This window comes from Alexandromys fortis, unplaced genomic scaffold (assembly GCF_014885135.2).
Source record: "Alexandromys fortis isolate MF-2015 unplaced genomic scaffold, M_Fortis_MF-2015_v1.1 scaffold_87, whole genome shotgun sequence".
Taxonomy (NCBI): domain Eukaryota; kingdom Metazoa; phylum Chordata; class Mammalia; order Rodentia; family Cricetidae; genus Alexandromys; species Alexandromys fortis.
The window spans coordinates 4,647,911-4,670,952 of NW_026067971.1; the positions used below are offsets into that span (position 1 = coordinate 4,647,911).

At 43.1% G+C, this 23,042-nt stretch overlaps 2 protein-coding genes across 2 annotated transcripts in view; both read left to right on the forward strand.

Moving 5' to 3' along the window:
• Window positions 1–2,777, forward strand: part of Ibsp (integrin binding sialoprotein) — a 38,348-nt gene extending 35,571 nt beyond the window's left edge. The window contains exons 7-8 of the mRNA XM_050155806.1: window positions 783–947; window positions 1,409–2,777. Coding sequence (XP_050011763.1) covers window positions 783–947; window positions 1,409–1,954 — 711 coding nt within the window. The 3' untranslated portion in view covers window positions 1,955–2,777. The remainder of the gene's footprint in view (window positions 1–782; window positions 948–1,408) is intronic.
• Window positions 2,778–12,411: 9,634 nt separating this feature from the next.
• On the forward strand, window positions 12,412–20,857 carry Mepe (matrix extracellular phosphoglycoprotein). Its single transcript, XM_050155833.1, has 2 exons — window positions 12,412–12,498; window positions 19,475–20,857. The coding sequence occupies exons 1-2, from the start codon at window positions 12,412–12,414 to the stop codon at window positions 20,747–20,749; spliced, it is 1,362 nt and encodes a 453-aa protein (XP_050011790.1). The 3' UTR covers window positions 20,750–20,857.
• The last annotated feature ends 2,185 nt before the right edge of the window (window positions 20,858–23,042 follow it).

The window sequence follows — 23,042 nt, forward strand, 5'->3', positions numbered from 1 at the left end:
CCAGTAATACCAATAATTTCTCCTTATCCCACTCAAAAGTTTAATTTGCTTGAATGAATCATTAAAAAACCAGACTGTATACCACACCTGAGATATCGGGCACCTTGCATGAAAGATGGACTTAGGTTGTGTCAAACCCTTCACTGCATCTGTAGCCCTCAAAAACTGAATGAGAAAAATCCTGCTTTAGTCAATTCGTTTTCATAAGAAAGATCAAACTCAGATTCAATTTGTTTTCATGAAATCTTAATATTATCCCACATCACAATCTCTCAGAAATACCTTTCAAGTCAATTCCACTGCCAGGACTCACTGACATACATAAATTTAAACATATGAAATCCAGACTTTAACTAGGAGGTATTAATTTTACTACTAGATTAGCTCAGTTTATCTACTATGATCTCACAGCCTCGATAAAAGTATAAAATAAAGATTATAATGTGCATTTTTTCAGGAGTCTTAATTTGTCATCATCTTTATGTAGTAGCATTATACACTACTGTAAGTTTCGTGAGCAGAAGAAACAGTTGTGCACCCGGCATTTCAAGTGCAAGGACGGTTAAGCCGATAAGACAGAAAGCATAAATAACTGAAGCACCCCACCAGCAGATAAATAGGATTAAATAACGCCGAGTGCCTAGAAATAAGACAGGGAATGGCACATGGGAGGCAGCTGATGAATCAGCCGAGGGCATTTCCAAATAGTGCCTCAAAGACCCGACAAATCTTAAGCTCTCTTCCAGCTATAGTAGATTCTGAACTCTGGACATTTTCACCAGGAGAATTCAAATGAAGAGGAGAACAATGAAGGTTCTGAGGGGAATGAAGAGGAGGAGGCAGAGGCCGAGAACTCCACCCTCTCTAGTGTAACTCCACTCTATGGAACCGAGGCCACACCTGAAGCAGAGACTGTAGGACTGGCTGCGCTCCAACTGCCCAAGAAGGTAATGAGTCCCAAACGTTGATCTGTTTTCATCTCTTCGCTGGTGTCCAAGTTTCCCTGACACTATCCACACATCATATTTGATATCATCTTTACTTAATATTATTACCTCGTTAAAAAAGCAAGCATAGATACACTTTCCCCAATTACAAATGAGGAATAATATTCTGTAAATTTCTTTCCCATGCTATTAGACCATCCTACTTCAGAGGTGCGACTTCCAAGGCAGATAAAGTGGGGGTCAGAGCTAGGGAAGCATGGCACACAGGGTAGACTTATGGAGTACACACCCCAACAAAACCCATTACAAAGGTATCTATTCTGAATTTTTAAAGCCATCAACCAGTTCTTTCACAAATTAAGTTATCTTTAACTTGAAACATCACCCAGAACAAGGTCATCAGTGAGAAGTTCTCAGTTTTCCACAGCTAGACTTGGATGATTTCAAACCGTCCCTTTTAGGCTGGAGACACAGAAAGCAAGGTTGCAAAAAAGAAGGAAAGTGATGAAGAAGAAGAAGAAGAAGAAGAGGAAGAGGAGGAAAATGAAAACGAGGAGGCAGAAGTTGAGGAAAACGAGCAGGTGGTCAACGGCACCAGCACAAACTCCACGGAGGTGGACGGTGGCAACAGCACTAGCGGAGGAATCAATGGAGAAGGTCTGGGACAAAGCGTCACCGAAGCGGGTGTGGAAGGAGCCACGACGGGCAGGGAGCCAATCAGTGATGGCCCCACGACTGCTGTCCTTCCGAAGGCGCTTCAGCGTACCACCCCACCACCCCAAGCCTACGGGACCTCTTCCCCACCACTCAGTAAAACCACAGCTGAGTATTGGGGAGAATATGAACAAACCGGCATCAGTGAGAATGACGGTGACTATCAAGTCTACGACAATGAGAACGGGGAGCCTCGCGGGGACAATTACCGGGCCTATGAGGACGAATATAGCTACTACAAGGGGCGTGGCTATGAAGGCTATGATGGTCAAAATTATTACTACCATCAGTGAAGCCCCACCCCTGGGGTGAATTCCCTGTTCTGTCATTGTATTTGGCTATCATTTATTTTCAAAGTTCAACTCAGGAAGGTGCAATATAACAAATGTGCATTTTACAATGTGGAATGGTGCTACAATCCCAGAGTGATTTCTGCAAATGCTTCTATTTGGAATGGCTTCTTTTGCTTTTTTCCAGGTGTGTCACTTGAAAGGTCATTGTAAGTCAGGGCCATTGATCGAGCAGTACATTGATGTCTGAGTTGGGCCTAGCTGGGATGCTTCCTGTTTGTGCTGTGTGCACTATTGCTAATGGCCCAAACACACTCTTTGTACAAGAAGGCAACTAGAGAGAGATTTATGAACGATACTGTATACAGCAAATGTGTACTTCCTGTATCACACTTCCTATCTAATACTGTATTAGGTTTAACTCTCGTTCTCATGTATATTATGTGACCTGTATGCACAGATTTTTATCGCAAATAAACATGCAATTCTTCAAATGTGTTATAATTAAGAGGAAACAGGGACCATCAGAAACCACGTGGGTTTAAGAAGGGTGGGACCATCAGAAACCACGTGGGTTTAAGAAGGGTGGGACCATTCAGATAAAAAACAAGCTTATTTCCATTCGGCTTTAAAACTCAGAGGATGTGGAAACATTCTGTCTTGAATAAGTCTGCACAGCTAAGGTTTGGAGATTGAGAGCAGAGTCAGCCACACACACAAGGAAATGAATGAGTCTTAGAGCTGCCAGATTTAACAAACATGAATACATGTAAGATGTCCACTTCAATTGGAATTTCAGATAAATACAATTGGTTTTTTAAACAAGTGGCCCCCATAAATAATTAGCCTCTGTGAAATATCTGGAATAAAGTTATGCTAAATAAATGACTTATTCTTTATCTAATATTCAGTTGTGACTGGGTGTCCTATAATTTTCTGGTAAGCTTATCCTTACAAAATTTAATTTTAAATAGGGTAAGTCATAACGTGGGGTAATTAAACTCTTACACACACAAACACACATGCAAACACACAAACTACAAAAATGCGCATGCAAACACCTACACAAACCACGCACACAAACTGCACACACAAAAACATGAAAACATAAACACAAACCACACACACATATACATGTAAATACACACTCAAACTGCACACACACACACAATTAGCATACAAAGTCTTGACAGCAACTGACTCCTTAATATAAACCAAAAACAAACTTCAAGTAAGCATATAGACACTTGGAAGAAGCACAATAACTGGCATATCCTTTAATTTATACATTGTAAAACATATGAGCCCACATAGTCAATGTTTAGACATCCAGAACATGAAAATGTAGAATCTCGTCAGAATGACTTCAGTTTGGGTGCGGTCAGTTCCTTTATCACTGGCTCACGGACCTTGGCAGAAGAGTCCCTGACGGAAGAGTCCCTGACGGAAGAGGCCATCCATAAGCACCCTCCATACACCCGGCACCTGGCTCACTGCCTTCCTTTCTTTTTCCGTTGCTGTGATAAAATGCCCTGGAAGACATCTTAATGGGAAGGTGTTTATTTCAGCTCACAGTTCAAGGGTAACAGTCAGCCCTCCTGGCAGAGAAGCCAAGGCAGCTGCTGTTTGATCCAGTAGGTCATGCGGCATCCACAATCAGCCAATAGTGACGAGTGGACGCTGCAGGTTAGTTCCTTTTCTCCACCAGTAGAGTCCGAGATTTCAGCCAGGGGACGGTGCTGCCTACAGTGGGAGAGTCTTCCCGTCTCAGTTAAAATGAGGATAGTCCTCACAGGCCCTTTCAGAGAGCCATCTCCTAGGGGGTTTGGGATTCTTTCAGGGTGATAGTTAACACTAAACATCACACTCATGACTGGTTCACGTTCTGCCACATTTATTCTTATCTTTCCCGGTTCGTGTGTGTGTGTGTGTGTGTGTGTGTGTGTTATGCATGCAACTCTTTGTAAAACCGCTGAAGAGGAGTTTGTAGAGATCATGAAGATTGATCAATATTTCAGTATTTATTTTAAGAAGAATTAGCCAGGAAGGGTGGCATATGCCTGTAATCCTAGTGTCCAGAAGGCTGATGCAATAGGATGGCAGCTTCCTGGCCAACATGATAAGCATAGTGAGATTCTTCTCCACTCTCCTTCCCCACCTAACAGTGACTTACCCTGTTTAAGCACAATACTTCTCCCATTCTCAAGACTTGGAACATATGCAAGATTACCTTATACTATTCTAAATGGATCACTCATAAACATCTTCAGTTTCCCATTTGTTATCATCCTCAACTTTATGGGTGAACAATTGGCCCAAACACATCACACACAACCAGGCAGGGTTAGGCAGTGCCAGGCTGGCTTAGGCTCTGTGCCCTTTACCATTTTACAGCACCCTCTGTCGTGTGGGCATCCACAGTGGATGGGCAGGGCATCTCTAGTGCCAGCCTCGCTGTTGGGAAATATGCCTTGTACATCACTGTTCGCTTAGAAGCAACCAGGGTTTAAGGCTTGCGTATTGAACAGCGTCTTCAGAGCCAGGATTCTCTCCTGCAGATTTGTCTTGCTAGAGAGGGAGCTGGACATGGTACAGAGCTCATGAACTCTGGAGGCAGAGGCTCTGGTCTTACTGGGTAATTTACCCCCATGCACTGTTAACTCCTTCCCCCAGTTCCAGGCTACTGCTTAGTGAGACACCCCTAAGGGGCTCAGAACCGGCCCATCTCTCCTCTCTCCTCTTTAGAGGCTGCACTTTAGCTTCAGAAGCCTCCATCTCTTTTCCTTCCTGGAGTCTCATCTTCCACATTCGGTCTGTCTGTCTGTTGAGAGGTTTCCTTCTTGGCTGTAGAATCTCACTGATCCCTCAGTCCTCGACTTCAGGGTGTCTTTTGTTTGTTTGTTTGTTTGTTTAGCTATTTATTTGACATTTTGAATCTACCAGGAAGCCAAGTCACCTTAGTCATTATGCATTCCAAAATAACTCAGTTTTCTGGTAAATGGTATAATTCGTGGGTTTCATTTCTCCACTCCTACTGAAACGTAGCCTTCCAGGACTGCATACTCTTAGACCTGGTTGGGGTGTCATGGTTACTAAACACCAGAATGCTTTGTAACAGTCCCATGATGGAGCTGAAGCTGTTAGATTGACACACTCCATTTAACTTGATTCCACCAGCAGAGAGACATAGGCTCACATGGAGTTGGACAGCTTGTTACTCATACAGAGAGCACACAGGAGCAGTCATATGACAGTTCTCTGTGTTCCTAGCATTACAAGACAATACTAAACCAGAGGTGACAGGTGACAGAGGGCAGAACAGTCTGATGCTGAGGGGCTGGCTCTGATCAGAGTTGAGCAGGTGGACTGTACAGAGGTGGAAGTTGAATGCTGAGGAGAAAAAGTTGAAAGATTTTTACTCAGATGAAACTGGGGGAAAGACAGGCAGGCATGACAGGGCACACAGGGCAGGGAGGATAGACAGGCAGGCAGGGCAGGCAGGGCAGGCAGGGCAGGCAGGGCAGGCAGGGCAGGATGTGAGTTGATTATTAATAGGACCACAAAGTAGCTGCTTCTAAAAGATGGATTGGTCCCCTCTCTTGATAGCCCTCTATCCCTCTGCTACTTTCCAGTCTTTCCAAGTTTCATCAACCCATGTCTCAGTCAAGTGTTCTACATGTCAACCCAGGTTTAGGCTTTGGAGAACACAAAACATTTCTCTATGGTTTAGTTTACTGCTGTAATATAAACTCTACACCTATACCTTCTAGGCTGGCGCTGATTCCTGTCATGCTTTCTTGTTCATAATAGTCCCCCCTTGAAGAACTTTAACTGTGATTTTCAAAATAAGTCTTGAGATAATATGTTAATAGCAACAGCTGACTGGAACAGAAACTGGCAGAATGACTCTGGATCCCCAGGAGTTAAGGAGGCCATTGAAGCAGAGCTGAGACAACACAATGCAAACGAGCCAGCTTAAAGGATGGAGAAAACTAGACATGCCCCGGTATAGTGAGCCTACGTTAATATGCGTCCCCTGAGAGTCACATTCTGCCTCCTGTGGGCTCGCAATGCAGAGCAGCAGCCTCTGGAAGGAATGCTATTCTGAGAATGAGCAGCGTTGCCCCCCTCGAGACCACAGATCAGAGCTTTGTAGCCACTTCCAGCAATGTCACCATGTCCTGGAGGAAAGGCTGGTGTCATTATAATTACATTCTAACTACACCCTTTGAGTCGTTATCTTAAGTTGCAAGAAAACTTCCTTCTAATATAAAAATAAAGGTAAATTATATTGACATACCCTCTCTTCGCTAGTAATAGCTGAAGGGGCGTGTGGTCTGGAGAAACGGACACAACTAGCTTCCTGCTGTTCTGTGGAGCTCCACGGTGCTGCACTGGAGAGAAATGCCCAATGCTGAGGGAAGATAATGCTTCCTAAAGATAAGAATCATTTGGAGGAAAATGAGAAGTGGGCTGCCAGTGATGTTTTAAAGAGCAACATTTTTGTAGCTTAGGATGAATATTGATACTTACGAATGAATATATTTAAAATAAACGTACCTTATTTTTCTGAGACAGGACAAGATTTCCAGGATGAATTTATAAACAAAACTTTTAGGACAAATTTGTTTGCTCATTTGTTTTAAAGTCAGCAAAGAGGACAGGGTCCAAGAGAAGAGAAGCAAAGTGTCCGTCTCCTGGGACACTCACAGTAACCACTCAGCGGCCTCTTCCCAGAACGCCCCCCTCCAAACATCTAGCTGGAAAGGGGTCTCACTATTTTTGCTCTTGTCAATTGTAGGTTCTAAGTTTGAGACTTAAGTTGGATGTTTTTGCTGTGAATTCATTTCAGCTTTGAGAACATGTATATTTAGCTCCATTCAGTCTGCTCTCTGGTAGGATAAGAAGTTGCTTCTAAAGTCTGAAAAAAATTCTATGAATTTTCTTCTTCTAGAACTCACTCATACACTTTCAGACCAGAGTCATATAAATATATAATATACTTCATATTATATATATATTAATTAATTTAATAGGCAATCACTTTCATAGAGAGGAACATTCTTTTGAAAGGAAGAAAAACAAAGGAAAATACATTTGTATCCATATGAAATTCTTATAAGACTATGGCAATGAAAAGCCATTCAATGTCTATATTGTGTATGAAGCACAAACAAAATCTCTGTGTGAATTGTTGAAGCTATGAACAGTGCAAAATCATGCATAGCCTGTCAAAAAACTGCATAGCCTGTCAACTGTCAAATTTGCTGAATCTATCACAGGCTTAATAGAATAGCTAAGCTGCAAATGAGAATTTTACCTTTCTTCCTGCCTTCTCTCTTTTCTACCATTTGTATTTTGGTTCATTTCTGCTTACTGCTTTTCTTTTTTGACTTCCATCTCCTTATTAGTTTTGTCCCTTATCACCCAAATCCTCACCACCAATGAAACTGGTGTCCCAGCTGTGTATAACGTCTAGAGAAATACATCCTGCGGTCCTTAAACCTCACTTCTGTCATTTCCCTCTATGATTTTGTGTGTCCATTAGATAAACCACAGAAGACTTGGTCAGGAAACCAACAGGCATCACAGGGCAGAAGCACCTGCTCCTCCTGGGTCCCAGACAGTTGTCGTTAACAGGAGGTGAGGCAGGCATAAAGACAGTGGGCTAAGCACCTTGCAGAATTTGGTAGTATTCATGCTGACATTATGTGTCCGTATAGCACCCTGGCCTTCATTAGCCAAATATCCTACGCCATTTCTGGCTTTTCTACTTGCTGATTATGTAACCTAGGGAAAAACCCCAAAGCACTTTGTCTCGTCACTAAAAACTATGATGATAATAATATTACCTACATCACAGTTGTTACCGGGATTAGATTAGTTAGTATAATGCTTGGATGAAGGAAAGGAGGCCGAAAAACTTTAATTTCATTGTTGGAGCAATTTGTCACTAAAACCATAATGGAGCTTGGCTTGAGCGTAGGTGTGTTTCAGTCCATGACTATGAGGGTTATAGTGACCAAATATTCTAAAGTTCAGTTAGATGGCTCCAATGAACTGTTGTTCTCTTACACAATAGCTTGAAGCTCCTACAAGTCTTTAAAAGCAACTCAGGATCCTTGGGAGAAAGCCATAAAACTTGTACAAAACAAGAAGAATTTGGCCTAAATTAGAAAAACCATCATTGTCCAAACCAAAACTGTGTTAGGGATATACTGCTTGTTGAAGGAGCGGCAGGGCTGCGTCCCCGGCACCCGGCCACCCGCATGGCTAGGTTATGCCCCGAAATAATTACACAGAAACTGTATTCTTTTAAATACTGCCTGGCCCGTTATCTGTAGCCTCTTATTGGCTAGCTCTTACATATTAATCTAACCCATGTCTAATAATCTGTGTAGCCCACGAGCTGGCTTACCAGGAAAGATCTTAACCTGCGTCTGTCTGGAGTGGGAGAATCATGGCGACTCCCTGACTCAGCTTCTTTTTCCCAGCATTCTGTTCTGTTTACTCCACCCACCTAAGGGTTAAGGGTTGGCCTATCCAAGGGGCCTAGGCAGTTTCTTTATTAATAAGAAATCACTCCCACATCAACTGCTCATTTTTCTGCTTTCTTTTATTATTTTTTATTTTATTTTTGCCTATTTGAGTTTGGAGAAATCAGAGATTTGTACATAAAATTTATTACATATTATTTATAATTGGTTGTAAAACTGTATTTATGCATTAGTAGCTCTTATCTTAAAGTGTAAGTCTAAGAACTTACATAATCTTTTACTGGTATATTTACACATAAACCTAATATGAGTCATCCCACAATGCGTTCCTATATTTTTAGATCAAATAAAACCTCCCTATTATGAACATGAATTACAGTTTGATATTAGCTGCTACCACCAAGGAAAGGAAGAACGAGCTCAATGTCCAGAAAGGAAGAACAGACTCAATGTCCTAACCATTTAAAAGAAATCTTCATCCAAATTAAAACCACAACACATCCTTCAAAGGTATCTTCTGAATATTTTCCCATTTCAATAAAAAGTAACTTCAGTTTTCCTATAACAAGGCAAAAATCATCCTGCAGTCTGAGTCTCCTGGCGAGCTTCCCCTGATGCGAGCTTCTCTGGTGCTAACTTCCCCCACACAGCCAGTCCAATTGGCTTTCCACTGAGACCATGCTGAACATGACCGCCTTTCCTTGCTCCTCTACCTCTGTCTGCCTGGAGCCTCGCTGGCCTTTGTTTCGATCACTGCAGGAACTCTGAGCTGCCTTCTCTACTCTGTCCCGACTTCACGATTTCAGTCTCAGCTCTGCTCAAAACCTCGAGCAGCTTTCTTGACTTGGAATTAAATTAAATTAATAATTAAAATTCACCTATTTATTTCTATTTGGTAGTACTGAGACTGAATCCAAGGTCCTGTGTAGAGTAGGCAAGCCCCTCTATGTCACAGCTCCAAACCAACCCTGAAAGGGCTTTACCTCTTAGGGCAGAGCGCACAGACCTGCAGGTCCCTGATCCTCACTATCTAATTCCTGTCTCACTGTATTTGCTGTTGCTTCCCTTGCTCAGTTTCTCAAGCTAAGCGGCTTCTTTGTATCTAATTGACTTCTGGAAATAGCCAGCAAGCCCCTGTTCCAGAGCTGGATCTTCCTAGACCTTCTGTCTGGAATGTTCTCCTATGCAAAGTCATGGGGCTGCTTAGTCTGTTTACACGACTGTAACAGACTACTTCACACTTGGTATCTAAAGAGAACAAAAGTTGGCATCTCACTGTGCTGACTTCTTGTGGCTTTGGAGGTTTGGGAAGTTTAAGATAAAGAAGGTGCTGGAAGGTTCACTGTTGAGTGGAAGATAATTTTACCACCATCCAATACGGTGTCTCATGACTTCCTCCTGGGGGTGTGGTGAGGAGGATGAAAGTCATGTGTTCACGTGACAGGTGGACTGCAAGAAGTCCAGGTCATTTCCTTCAGTCCTTTAATCTTACTCAGGAAAGTTCTCACCTGATAACTTAGATACTAAAGCTCTATCCTATCTTATGGGAGTTTTAGTTTCACAGTAAAAATTTTGGAGCATAACACACATTTAAGCCATATCAAAGACTTTACTCAAAAGTCACATTTGCAGTGAGGACCTCTGAGGATGCTCTACGTAAAATTTCAGTCCAGTCTCCTTCCTCCCAGTGTTTGAGATTTCCCCCTGCAGTGTTCCACTTTAACTTCATCCACAACACCATCTAATAGAACGTAGTTTGTCGTCTGATTCCTTCCTCAGGTGGTGAATCCCATGAGACAGGATGAGTTTCTGTTTCATCCACTGAGGCTTCTCCAATGCCTGCCATGGAGTTGACACTCAGAATGTAGTTGTTAACAGATTCCGAATCCCATTCAGACACAATGAAAACTACAAATTTACTTAAAATGCCTTCCATTCATAAATTTGTTGGTTTACAAATATTTTCTATTTGTAAATATGCACTATTCACCCAGTCCTAGTTAATAGCTCTGAAATCAATTTTAATTATCTGGCAGCATAATGTCCAAACTGTGATATTTATAATTTTCTGTTTATTCTACTCCCTGGAACATTTGATAGCAGCTTTTCACCACAAGAACATTTTTAGATTAAAATTACCTTGCCCCCTGTGGTCATCAGTGGGCACTTGTGACAGACGCCTCACTGGCGCTGAGTGGGCCACGCTGATTGGACACTGGGGGGCTCTAACAAACTTTAAATTTCAGCAAATGCCCAGGGACTGCTGAGCCTGAAGAAGCTGAGCTTTGCCAAAGGTCAATGACACCAGGTAACTTGTCTCTCGCTGCTCCTCACAGAGAATTGCTTGCTATTGAAAGTGCTTGCTTAAGTTTGCAGTCTCCTCATTGTCCTGGTATGTTTAATTGAAAATAAGAGCAGCTGGGACTATTCTCAGCTGAGCACCGTTGTCTAAATTCAGTGCTTTGTTCTATGCAATAGATGAGGTGCTAGATGTCATTAACTCAACTCCGTGTCTTGGCAGAAAATTGGCCTGCGGGCTGACTGCCATTATCATCAAAATCCGAGGTGACTGGTCACAGGACTCCATTTGAGAACCCTGACACAGGAGAAGCCTGTGCTTCTCTTTACAAACACTGCGCTGAGGCGTCTACCAGCAATGAGCTACTTGACAAATGTATGGCCTGCCCTTTGCCTACAAGGCTTAGAAGTCAAAATTATAGCTTGAATTTCGATTTAGATCCTTAAGGTAATGTTAAGTTAGAAGACTACATAATAGGATTTTACAATATATCTTGGTTGCATTATTCTGTTGAGTATGCTTTTACTATGAAATGTTTAAATGTTGTAAGAACATTTAAAATACTTTGCCCATAAAAGTGCTTTTTTCCAACAAAGCACATTATTTCCATATTGGCTGTTAAATGTTTATGTGTTAGTAAAATATTTCATGTTCACCAAGACCAACAGATTACTATCTAGAGCCATGCTGGAAGTTTTCTTTGTAATTGCTCCCTGAGTTAGCTGAGCTCACTAGGTCCTAGTGAAATGTCTATCACACTATACACGTGTTTTACTCTGTAACTAAACACTAGGGTTCCAAAGATTACTCTATTGAAATTTATATAACATAGGGTCTTTTTAAAGTTGACTGCATGTGGCTTTAATGAAAGTGGATGGAAGAACAGAATCTTACTTGAGGTGGCACAGAGTTTTGGTTAGGAGTACCAGTTCTGTAGCTTCTTTGCAAGAATACCAGCGCCAGTTCTGCTCATCAATAGTCAATTCCGAGTCTGTTTCCTTCCTCGTCTATAAAACTGGTAAAGCCACCTAGCTCATAACTTTGTTGTGGGACTCAAATAAAGAAACACATGTAAAATTCTCAGAATGATGTTTATCTCCTTTTAATATTTAGTACGTTCTTTTGCTTACAGTAAAAATTGCTCCAGTGGTTTCTTTCTCTGGCCCCGACAGTGACGAATTCAGACATATTGCTAGCGGGTGTGAAGATGCGCACTAGGGTGCTAGCCTGGAATCGATAAGATTCCATTCCTCACCTTTGTATCTGCCATCTCGACACTAAATGATTCAGTTATGAGCTGATATGTTGCCCTACTGTTACTTCCAACCATACAAGCATTTAATGATAATTTACTAAGCACATGGGGAAAATGCAAATAATTATGTCTGTAAAATTAATTTCTATAAATTGATTACCAGATTAATTATATTCGATGATTTTTGGGTTTACATGACAATAATCAGACATTAAAATAGATTAAAATATTAACTATGAACTAATTGTGCAAACTACATATATTTGTGTAGATGATAATTGTATAGATGTAATTATATACAAGGTATGTAATCTATATATTAAAAGGAAATTAACTTCTCGGGGAAGTGTGATGCATATGTGTGTGTTCATGCCTGCAGCTCCTAACTGGCTTTCTTAAGAGAGGTGTCATGACTTTTTCAGGGAGACTTGTGAAGATGCAGAATGTGGTCATGTGTGTAGGACTGCTCCTCTTCAGTGTGACCTGGGCAGCACCAGTAAGCATTTACAAAAATAATTTACATGTCACATAATCTCTCTCTCTCTCTCTCATCTCTCTCTCTCATTTGTAAGCAGTGTTTGTTAAAATGTGAGGCACTGAGTGTGTACATCAGAAGCCTGCCACATAGGAGGGTGCCATGTTGTTTTATTGCGAATCTCTAAGAAAACGAGCACCCAGCTCACAGCCCGGATTAGTGAGCTATGCTCAAAAACTGGAACCATCATGTATCAAAAAGAACCTGGTAATATTTTACCAGAGCCTTGAGGAACTTCACATGAATGTGTAAAGCTAGCTAAGTGCATTTTGCAAATAGCTGGCTCTGGGAGGGGACTCTATCTGGCAGCATCTTGTCGAACATGTTCTTTGATAAGGCTAAAATGGAACCGATGCCCATGATCTCACCTAGATCAGGCTTCTATTGCCTCTTGTGACTTTTCTTCTTCTGACTCACCGGTTGAGCACTCAGGATGTGACCAATTTATCCTGTGACAAAGTTGAGCACTACAGACTTTTTCTGCAACTCAGACCCGGAGCTAATTAGATAACGTCTTACCAGCATCCTAGCTCCCAGAGTAACCTTGTGGGTTGAGTAACTATGGAAACAAGTACTCACTCCATTGCTGACCATACTTAAATATAGGTCCCGAGTAAGTGGGAGAGCTGTTGGGTAACCAGACTGGCAGGATGAACCATCTGGTGAAAGAGCAGAAATGAGGGAATCTCACTAACCCCTTCGTGCACAACCCTTACACTGTGGTAAGAGCTGTGCCTACCGAACCAGCCAGTCCCACCTGATCCCCATGGGGTCAGTCAGGACCATACAGGCTTGCACTGAAGCAGGCTGGTGGTCAAGTGGGTCTTGCTGACCGACTCAGTCCAACCAACCAAAGCTGAGTTATTTTGAGCCGCACATTCCAGGGAAAAGCTGAAGTGTCCTTTCTAACCAGCTTCCAGTAAAGTGCCAGGCCAACATCAATCAGGTGACCTCCAGTCAGAGGAGGCTGCCAGCTTTCCTCCTCAGGGAAGACGATGTCATATCCATTACAGGGCCACTGTCAAGTTCAGTGCAACTGCCAAGTGGGTGTCAGAGGAGTAGGGAGGACTGCAGATTCCAAATTAAAGAGTCTTAGTAGGGTGACAGGGACAAAATCGGGTACTGTGAATTATAGTGTCATCTTTTCTCACAGATGTATACATTCCATTTTAACAGCTACCTCAGTCATCTGATCATAGGCTGCTGGTATAAAAATGAGCATATAGTAAGCCATGTGCATGTGTCACAGTTATGACCTGGATTCAAACAGTTTTAAAGTGTGAGAAAAGAGAAGAGGGAGATCAAGCAGTGATATTCGATCACTATCCATCAAACGCAGTTCACTGCGGGAGGCTTTAGTCTAAGTCACAATGAATCAGAACCTATATGGGGTTAATCTATGTCACAAGTACATGTTTTAACACAAACATAAATGAGCATGCTCTGTTAGAAAACAATCAGCTATTATATCCTATTTTTTTTTTGCTTTTTTGAGACAGGGTTTTTACATCCTATTTTTATACCTAGCCAAGTTATTTCTATATTCTTCTTCCTTTGCTAACTGGGAAATTCTCTGCAAATACACTGTGTCCTAGAAATAGAAGATGTTATTGACAAACCAATTGTTTGTTTCGGGAATGAAGCAGAATAGTAGACCAATTAATGAGATACTTTCACTAACCACTTGAGTTTATATTTCTGTGATTTTTTTTTATTTTTATCAATTAGAGTAGAGACACATAAACAAGATCCCAAATCTTTGTGTGTTGTTCAGGAAAAGCACTCTTTAGGCCAATAGGACAGGTGAGTGAGGTGGTCCTTCAACTGCTTGTCTTGTTTTAAATCTCCCCTGGGACATCTCTCTCGTCAGTGGCTGGTCCACCAAGCTGCTGACTTCCACTTTAGCACACACAGGACACTGCATAGCCACTCATTTGTCCCCTTTGCCACATCAGTGAGAAGTGAGAAGTTTCCAAAGGAAATAAAGAAATGGAAACACTAAGATTGGAAGAATCTTACACTATGCTGTTCACAGAAAACTTGTCCCAGAATTCTTAGGTCCTTTGTTTTGTGTGACATCTCACAAGGCCTCAACTCCAAGACCCAAGACAACTACCTGTATGTGTTCCTTTGTGTCTGGTCTTTATGTACTTCGGTAAGCCTCAGTGGATGAGCCACCTACCCTCAAGAAAAAAATCGACACTTCCACACTGATCATTCTCTCTCGCCTGAGCAAAATGGTGTGCCATGTGATTGACAAGGCATCACTGTGCACCTTTGCAGCACTGCCGTGGGCAATGAGGCATCGCTGTGCACCCTCACAAGCAGGGCTGAAGTGGGTGTGCGTCTTTACAGGCAGAACTGCGATGTCGGCGCTGTATTTCTTTGGCACCATCGTATTGTAACACAGGTGTTGGCTTTCGCCATCACCACACTTCCTGAACTTGGAGTTACCTCTTACACTAAACCTCTTGGGTTTGCACTTGAAAACGTCTTTCCTGTGCGTTCCAAGGACCATGACTCCCATTCTGGAGCCCCAGGCCTGCCTTTCCCCTTCCGTGCTGTGGGAAGGCTGCTACATGCTGGAATCTGATTCCATGGCCGAGATGGCACTGCCATCTAGTGGGGAGGAAAATGATGTTTTCTTTCCTAACATACGGAGAATTGGGTCTGAGCCTCTTTCAGTCAGAATGATTTTTCACATTAATATGATCCAGTGAAAGAAAAAGAAATTAGACATTTGTTGTTCGAAGAAATGAATGAAAGAAAGTTCTATTTGGTGGAGTTGAGTCACTGGTCTCCTTGCAGAATTTCACCCAGAGACTGAAAGCCAGGCAGGGCTGTGTAGAACAACAGAGGGCAAACAGAATCATTCTTCCCAAATAACTATTTTAGCTCTGTAAAGAAAGAAAAAGCAATGAGAGAACATTTTAACTGCCAAAATGTCTTTGGGTTCTTAGGCAAGGGTGTACAGTGTCGTGTACATATTCTAGTCCATTGTAATTCCTACAACAGATAATTAAACATGTCCACATATTGATGTTCTTGTCCCAGTGTGATGCCATCCTTGAAATCACAATTTTCAGAGGGATAAGGAAGAGTTCTGGGACATTGTTATTAGCAAACGCCATTCCCCGTGTGTGTGGTATATGAAAGCAAACCAATACTGAAGGAGGGAGGAGGCTGGTTAACAGGCTTCCATAGAGAATTGGCTTCACGTGGAATTAGTTTTCCACATCCATCAAGAAAGCTATCAATACAAGAAATACTATCAAGATCTGCATGTCACCAATTACAGCTAATCTCGGCCATGGTTTGTCCTGGAAATCCCAGTTCTATGTCCTGAAACTCTCAGCTGAAAATAACAAGGGTCTGAATATCAAACTTAAAAGCCAGAATGCTCAAGGGGCGGTACCAGCTGGACCTCAGCCGTGAGCACAGGGAAACATGTCTTTCCTGTCATGGCTTCTCCACTGTACTCTGGAAGTGCTTCCCAATGTTGCAATTCCGCTGAAATTTTGATTCACCGTGGTACGACAAACAATTGACAGGGACATGCAGGAAAATATATTTCAAGATGTAAACGAAAGAGCCCATGAGGTGGCTGTCTTCTAGGGCGGCCAACACTTGCCCTCCAGTGGTTCTAAGAAGTACTACCAACTGTCAGAGGCAAAATTAGACTTCTCTCAAATTAAAAAGAAATATTCTGTAGTATTAGGAAGAAATACAGAAAATTTAAGACAAAAACCATGTTTTTGCATTATTTATAAGGGTCAGCACGAAAACATGTCTACTCTGAAAGTAGCATAAAGGCCAAGGAAAGACTCTCCCGTGACCGTCTGGACTAGCAAGGGGGCTCAGCAGGGACAAAGTGCTCTGGCATTTCCAGCCGTGGATGTTGCCTTTCTTCCCTGCCCGACACTTGTCAGGTTCTGAAGCCAGGGTGCTACGCAACTCTGCGTTCCATGGCTCTCCTTACCCCCATCCACCGTTTCAGCCCAAGCCGTGTTCTGACTCAGGACTCTGCGTTCCATGGCTCTCCTTACCCCCATCCACCGTTTCAGCCCAAGCCGTGTTCTGACTCAGGACTTACTTCTGCAAATGTGGCCTTGATGGGCCTCAGGAGCCTGCAATTGTCATTTCACTGTGTTTCGGTAGCACTGCTTTTCAAGAGGGGTTTTTCTGGGCATATCCTACCATGTGCTGGGACCATGTAAATTTCCAGGGGAAGGAAGTTACTATCACAGACTGTCTTGTCAAGAGAGACACACATCTCCATATCTTAAACTCCTCCCACAGATGACTTCATCCATGTCCACTTTCATCGAGGAGGAAGAGTGAGGCACTTGTCCAAGGGGCTGACAATAATTCTTTCACTCAGTGGCTTCTTGCAGAATTGCACGTAGAACTGCACACAGCTTAAAATACCTCCAACTGAAGGACGATTTACTTTTCCAAATCTGGCTTCATTTCCCCTGGAATTTAGAATTTTCCTGTAGAATTTTATTTGCCTCAGCTAGGTCTTCTTCGTACGGTCATTTCTAAGGCAGTTAGCTAATTTTGGTTCTGGGGCAACATGTTTTCAGCACTTCCTGCTGTGTGAGTTATAACACCAATTGAAACAACCGAGAAAGCACAACTCCTCTCTCAGAACATGAAGACAGAAAAGAGACATTGAAATGAGAACCCAAGACAGGTCATGGAAAGAGTCATGTGAGTGGCACCAGGGGAAAAAACATACAATGGGATGGGAGTGGAAAGAAGTCAGTTCCAGGCTGGTGTTCAGGGAGATCTACACAATGGGAACCGTGAGCCGGTCATGGGGGAGTGATAAGGTTTGAGAAGACAGAAGTGAGTGGGCAGGCTGTTCTCCAGAGAAAGACTGCCATGAAGTAAGGCATGGGAGGAAGGAGAGGACAGAGCAGCCGCTGACTCACAGCCGGTCGTGCAGCCGGTGGCAGACGGAAATCATGTCCCTAGGCACATGCAGAACAGGAAGCTCTTTGTACTTTAAAATATTTTCTCAGACAAATGCTTAACTGTCTTACAGCAAAATTAAAACCTTGTCTCTTTTCTTCTATACAAAACAGTTTTATTTTCTCTTCCAATTAAATGCACATCAATCATTAGCAAGCATGTTACCTTTCTAAAAAAGAAGAGGGAGAGGAAAAAAAGACTAATAGAAACACAAAAGAAAATGGGACAAAATTTTCTCTATGAGTAGGCAGGAAAAAATTAAGAATTTTAAAATTTGAATTTAACTTAATATATTATACTAATTTTTCTTTTCTTTTTTTTTTCTTTTTCTTTCCTCCGCCTCCTCCTCTTCCCCCTCCTCCTCCTTCTCCTCCTCCTCCTTCTTTTTTTGTTCTTCTTTCAAGACAGGGTTAGGGTTTCTCTGTAGCTTTGGAGGCTGTCCTGGAACTAGTTCTTGTACACACCCTCCTGGTGTTCTTGATCAGAGACTGAGGATGTCAAGACTATCTTTTAGACAATGTGTGATCAGTGGCCACAGGCTTCACAAGCCACAGCCAAGGGGACATTCAGAACACAGGGAAAGGAGTGAAGATGGAATTCCCAGTTAGCCGCCATGACATAAGATGTAAGACACGAGAGGACAGTTGTGCCTCCTATGAGGAAGTGTTGCCACTCTGTAGGGAAGCAAGCTAGCATGACATCACAGATGCCACACAGTCCTGATTGAGGGACAGCTAGCGTCATTGATATAGACCATGGTGGGTGAGAGACACTGCGATAGATTCCTTGCTTGCATTCTATCAATAAGCAAGATCATTTCTTTTAAAAATCCTGAAATGTATTCATTTTCTTATCTTGTAGTAAGATGCCTGATGTTCAAAGAAACAAAGTAGCATCCCCGGGGTCACACATCTCTTCGGGTCACATGCCTCCCTGGATCACATGACTTGCCAGGTCACATGTTTCCCCGGATCACATGTCTCTGCAGCTCACCCAGCCTGAAGAGGGATGGGAGCTTATGTGATTGGTGCCTTGGTCCTTCTGGGACACAGTTATTTTAGTGAGCACCTGAGAGATTTGTAACTGTTTGGCATCTGCAGAGAAGATTCTTCAGTTAGGAACACTCACTGCTCTCCCGGAGAGAGGTTCAGGGTTTGTCTTCCCACACTCACGTGGTAACTCACAACCATCTGTAACTTCACTTTCAAGGGATCTGATGGTCTCTTTGGCCTCTGTGGGCACTGACACAATGCACAGACACTTATACAGGCAAAACATCCACACACATTAAAAACAATAAGACTGAAAACATTTGGGCATTCTGTGATCTCATTCGGTGCAGTTCGCCAAGGCCCTTGCTTACCTGAACTACTTTACCATCTCCGTGATCTTCCTTACACCTCATATAGATGTAAGCGTTTGGATGACCTTTCTTTTTTTTTCCATATGGGAACTTTCATCTATTCAAATCTTTAATTATCATAACCAAGATGTTAATACACTCAAGGAACACTAACACACCAAAATGTGTCCAAAAACATATCGATTCTGCTAATTAGTCTAAAATTAGTCTCACCATTTTGCTTCTGAGTATTTGAATCTTACATGGCCACTAAATCTATTTCATTCTTCTTTTTTTCATGAACCTTGCTTTGCTCCATCCATCCACATTGAATTGTAGGTTTTCACTAAATATGTTTTAGGTTTTAAACACTTTCTATGAATTACTGGATTTTTAAAATTTAACATAAAATAATTCCTTTATGATGAAAATTTTACTTTGGGAAAAAGAAAAAAAGCAGAGACAATATTGCTCTTCACCAGTTTGACAAAGGAAGAAATTATGAGTCGACACCTAAAGAAATCATTACCAGAAAAAAGAGAAAGGCTTGTTTCTTTTTGAAGCCAATGAAAATAACAAAAATAGTAAAAACCTCCAAATCTTTTTGTAAATGCGCAGATGATGAATGAAGAGGATGGCACCACCAACAAAGGCAGCGCCCACGGGGACTTGCTCACGGGGGACAATGGAGCAGAGGATGGAGAGGATGCCCTCCTGAACCTGCCTGACCAGGAAACGGACGGCGCTGCTCTCCTCAGAAGTATCACGCAGCCTATAGAGAGACCGGTGGCTGGGAGTGAACTACGAAGGCACAAAAACACAGAGAAGAAACCTAAGAGTGTTCCAAACATGATTCCAGCGGATATCAGTGATGCGAGAGACCACTTGAAAGATGAAAAGATTCAACAGAGGAATCTACTATCCCAGAACAGCCCAGTGAAAAGCAAAGGTACCCACCAGAGCCAACGAAGCCCTCACTACCCAACACATCACCCCCAAATCAGAAAGATCTCCAGTGACTTTGAAGGCAGCGGTTCCGCAGACATTCAAGTGAGGGGTGATAACGATGTCCCTCCTTTCAGTGGGGATGGCCAACGTTTCACGTACATTCCTGGCCAAGGAGGTGCTGTTGGACCAGCTCTAGAAAGCTCAGGTAGTCGCACAGGCCTCTCAGGCTCTGACAAATCTGAGATTGTTAACCCCCACACGAGTGGACTGGGTTCTAACGAGATCCCAGAGAGAGAAACACATGGCGGTGATGCTGTTGAAACCAGAGACAAAACCACACAACGGGCAGGCGCTGCTGGTGTAAGCCTAGTGGAGGGCGGCAATGACATCACAGGCAGTACTAATTTTAGGGAACTCCCTGGAAAAGAAGGGAACAGAATTGATGCTGGCAGCCTAAATGCTCATCAAGGGAAAGTAGAGTTTCACTATCCACGAGTCCCCTCCAAAGAGAAGCCGAAAGGGGGCAGCACTGAGGGCGCCGGTAGCGCCAGTTACGATGAGATTCCTAAGCGCCGCAAAGGCAGTTCTAGGAAAGACACAGAAGAATCCTACAGGAAGCAAGTGACCTTGACTGAAATACAAAGAGTTCCGGGCAAAAGCGATAGTCAGGGCCCGGGTCTTCCTTCTCACGGTCTTGGTAATGAGGTTAAAAGTAAAGGAGATTCTTCTAACGTTCCCGGTAATGAGCGGATTATAACACACAGCAGAAAAAACCATTATGTACTCCACGGGCAGAACAGTTCTACCCGGAATAAAGGGATGTCACAATGGAGAAAGGCCTGGCCGTCTCGAAGGCCCCATGCCCACCGGCGTTTCAGCACCCACAGAAGAGACAGCAGCGAGTCCTCATCCAGTGGCAGCTCCAGTGAGAGCGAGGGTGACTAGCCCCCAGGAACCTGGACCAGTCCTCTCCTATCCTGGAGGAAGAGCGGACACAGCGGAAACCGAGCAAGCTAACAAACCTCCAGGACGTTGAGCTGTTATAATAGCTCTAAGAATTTTTACTCAAAGTTTTAATGCTCTTTTTAAATAAAAATTTCATTAAGAATTTATCTAGTAGGTAATATTTGGGTAGGCGACGCCTTAAAATAGCCCGTGAATGTCATGCGTGCCTTGATGTGTGTTGTTTGCTCTACAGAATGAAAATAAATGTGCTTTTTCTAAATGATCACTAGGAGACTGTTGGCATTAGTGGCAGAATTAGGAGGTAACAATCTTAATCTGCCTCCAGGAGAGAGGTAAGGTGTGTGAGACGAATCCCCCGGACAAGCACGAGACACTTCCCCGATCTCACTCTGTGGCTGGCTATGCTCGTCCTCTGCCGTGCGTTTAGTGTCCTATGCAGCAAGTTTTATTTCTCAAGCAAATATGGTGGTCCCTTTTGCTGGTTCTGACTCCATCTACAGAGAAGCAGAGGATGGAGGAAGTACCATGGAGGATGGGGAACGAACAACAGAAATGAGAGGCCCAGAACAGGATCCGGTTCAACAGTTACCACGCATTGACCACTCCCAAAGTATCCCAGCTCTATGTCTTCTCCCTCTCTCAAGCATAGATGGTTTTCTGGCTAAGACGGTCTCGTAGTGCAGGTCTGGGAGGGACCTATGTCTCCTGTTGAGGGAAGCGTTTGTCCCATGGCAAGAAAGACCCCCATTTCTCTTTTCTCAGACCTTCTCCTTGGCTTAGCTTGAGCATGTTGTTGGGATGCTCAGGAGCCAGTGTGTGGCCACAAGGAAAAGGCAGAGCGAGCATAGAAAGGCCACAGAGTCAGGCCTGTGCCAAACATCCTTGCCTGCCAGAAAACGAGCTCTCCTATGTTGGGCGTCAGTATATTGCTGCTACCAACGCCTGCCTGAATTCATTACTAATAGTCTTCTCATTTCCCATAATGATGAGCATCCAGGGAAGGAAAGGAGGACTGTAAACTTCAGAAGAAAATGTGGGCATTATTCCTTCTGTCCCATGGAGACTCTCAAACAACAGACAACCTGACCAGTGGGTTCTGCATCAAATCTGTATTTTGCTTCCTGGTACTTTTGTTTTGTTTTAAATAAAAGAATAATAATTTTGGCCAAAAAGCACGCTGAAAGCAATTAAGTAGAGAAATGATAACTGAGTTTAAATTGTAAATAAAAAATTGAAAGCAACCCAGTGGCTTTTACACAGGAATGGTCCGAGCGCATAGGAGCTGTTGAGATGGTGAGAGAAAACAACCACAAGAAGATGGAGAGAGCAAATGCCGTCTTAGGTTTTCTTGTGTGGGGACTTCAAAGGCCACCGTCTTGTCTGTTATCTAGGGGGACAGTGCACACCTCAATTCTCAATTCCCTTGTTAGGTTGTTCCCTCTCCCCACGTTTGAGCACTCATGGACAGACCTTTAGAGCACTGGTGAGGGATACATAGATACTACGTACATACATACATATATACACACATATACATATGTGTACGTGTGTGTGTGTGTGTATCTGCTTCTCTATAAGTGAAAGAAGGAAGACCTCACCAAGACATCACGCTGAGGTGAACATACACATGGAGGCACCGATACAGACCCAGAACCGCCGAGGCTCACAGGTTCCTCTGCAGTGAGACAGGCTGTACTTTATCTATGCTCCTCTTTCAGTTGAGCCATCATCATTTAACGATAAATAAACATAGATCTCTAAAATGGACAGATTCATCCTCTCTCAGCTGCCTTCGGAGGAATGAGAAAAGTAGAGGCACTCTGCCACCTTGTGTCCAAAAAGAAAATCTGTCCATGACCAGGCACGGGAGCAGTGTGGTCTGTCATTGATTTGCCTGCCTGCAGGGCGCTCCCTGCAAACCACTTTCCTTGGTCTTTCTGTTTATAAATGTCTGCCGTCCATTTGCCACCCAATACTCCAGTCCGTCAGGGCAGACTACCCGATCCTGTCCAGCTTCTTAAGCTTGAAACAGTTTACAACATTCTGGGAAGCACAGAAGGGAGGAGATGCTCCCGGGCTTTACTGGATGGATAATGTAAGGAAAGGGACAGGTGATCAGGAAGAAGGCAGGACAGGGGGAGAGCGTGGGTATCCACCCAGATCCTTAGCAACAAGTGAGTGGCATCAAGTGAATCCCCAGAACTCATTGACCAATCAGCATGGATGTATTGGTGAGCTCCAGGTCCAGCGGGAGACTTGTGCCAAAAAGAGA

What these genes read in the sequence shown, in the direction of transcription:
- Mepe (XM_050155833.1), top strand. Translation starts at nt 12,412, where the DNA reads ATGACTTTTTCAGGGAGACTTGTGAAGATGCAGAATGTGGTCATGTGT. An exon ending in GTGTGACCTGGGCAGCACCA is followed by an intron (nt 12,499 to 19,474) that starts GTAAGCATTTAC and finishes GTAAATGCGCAG; the next exon opens with ATGATGAATGAAGAGGATGG.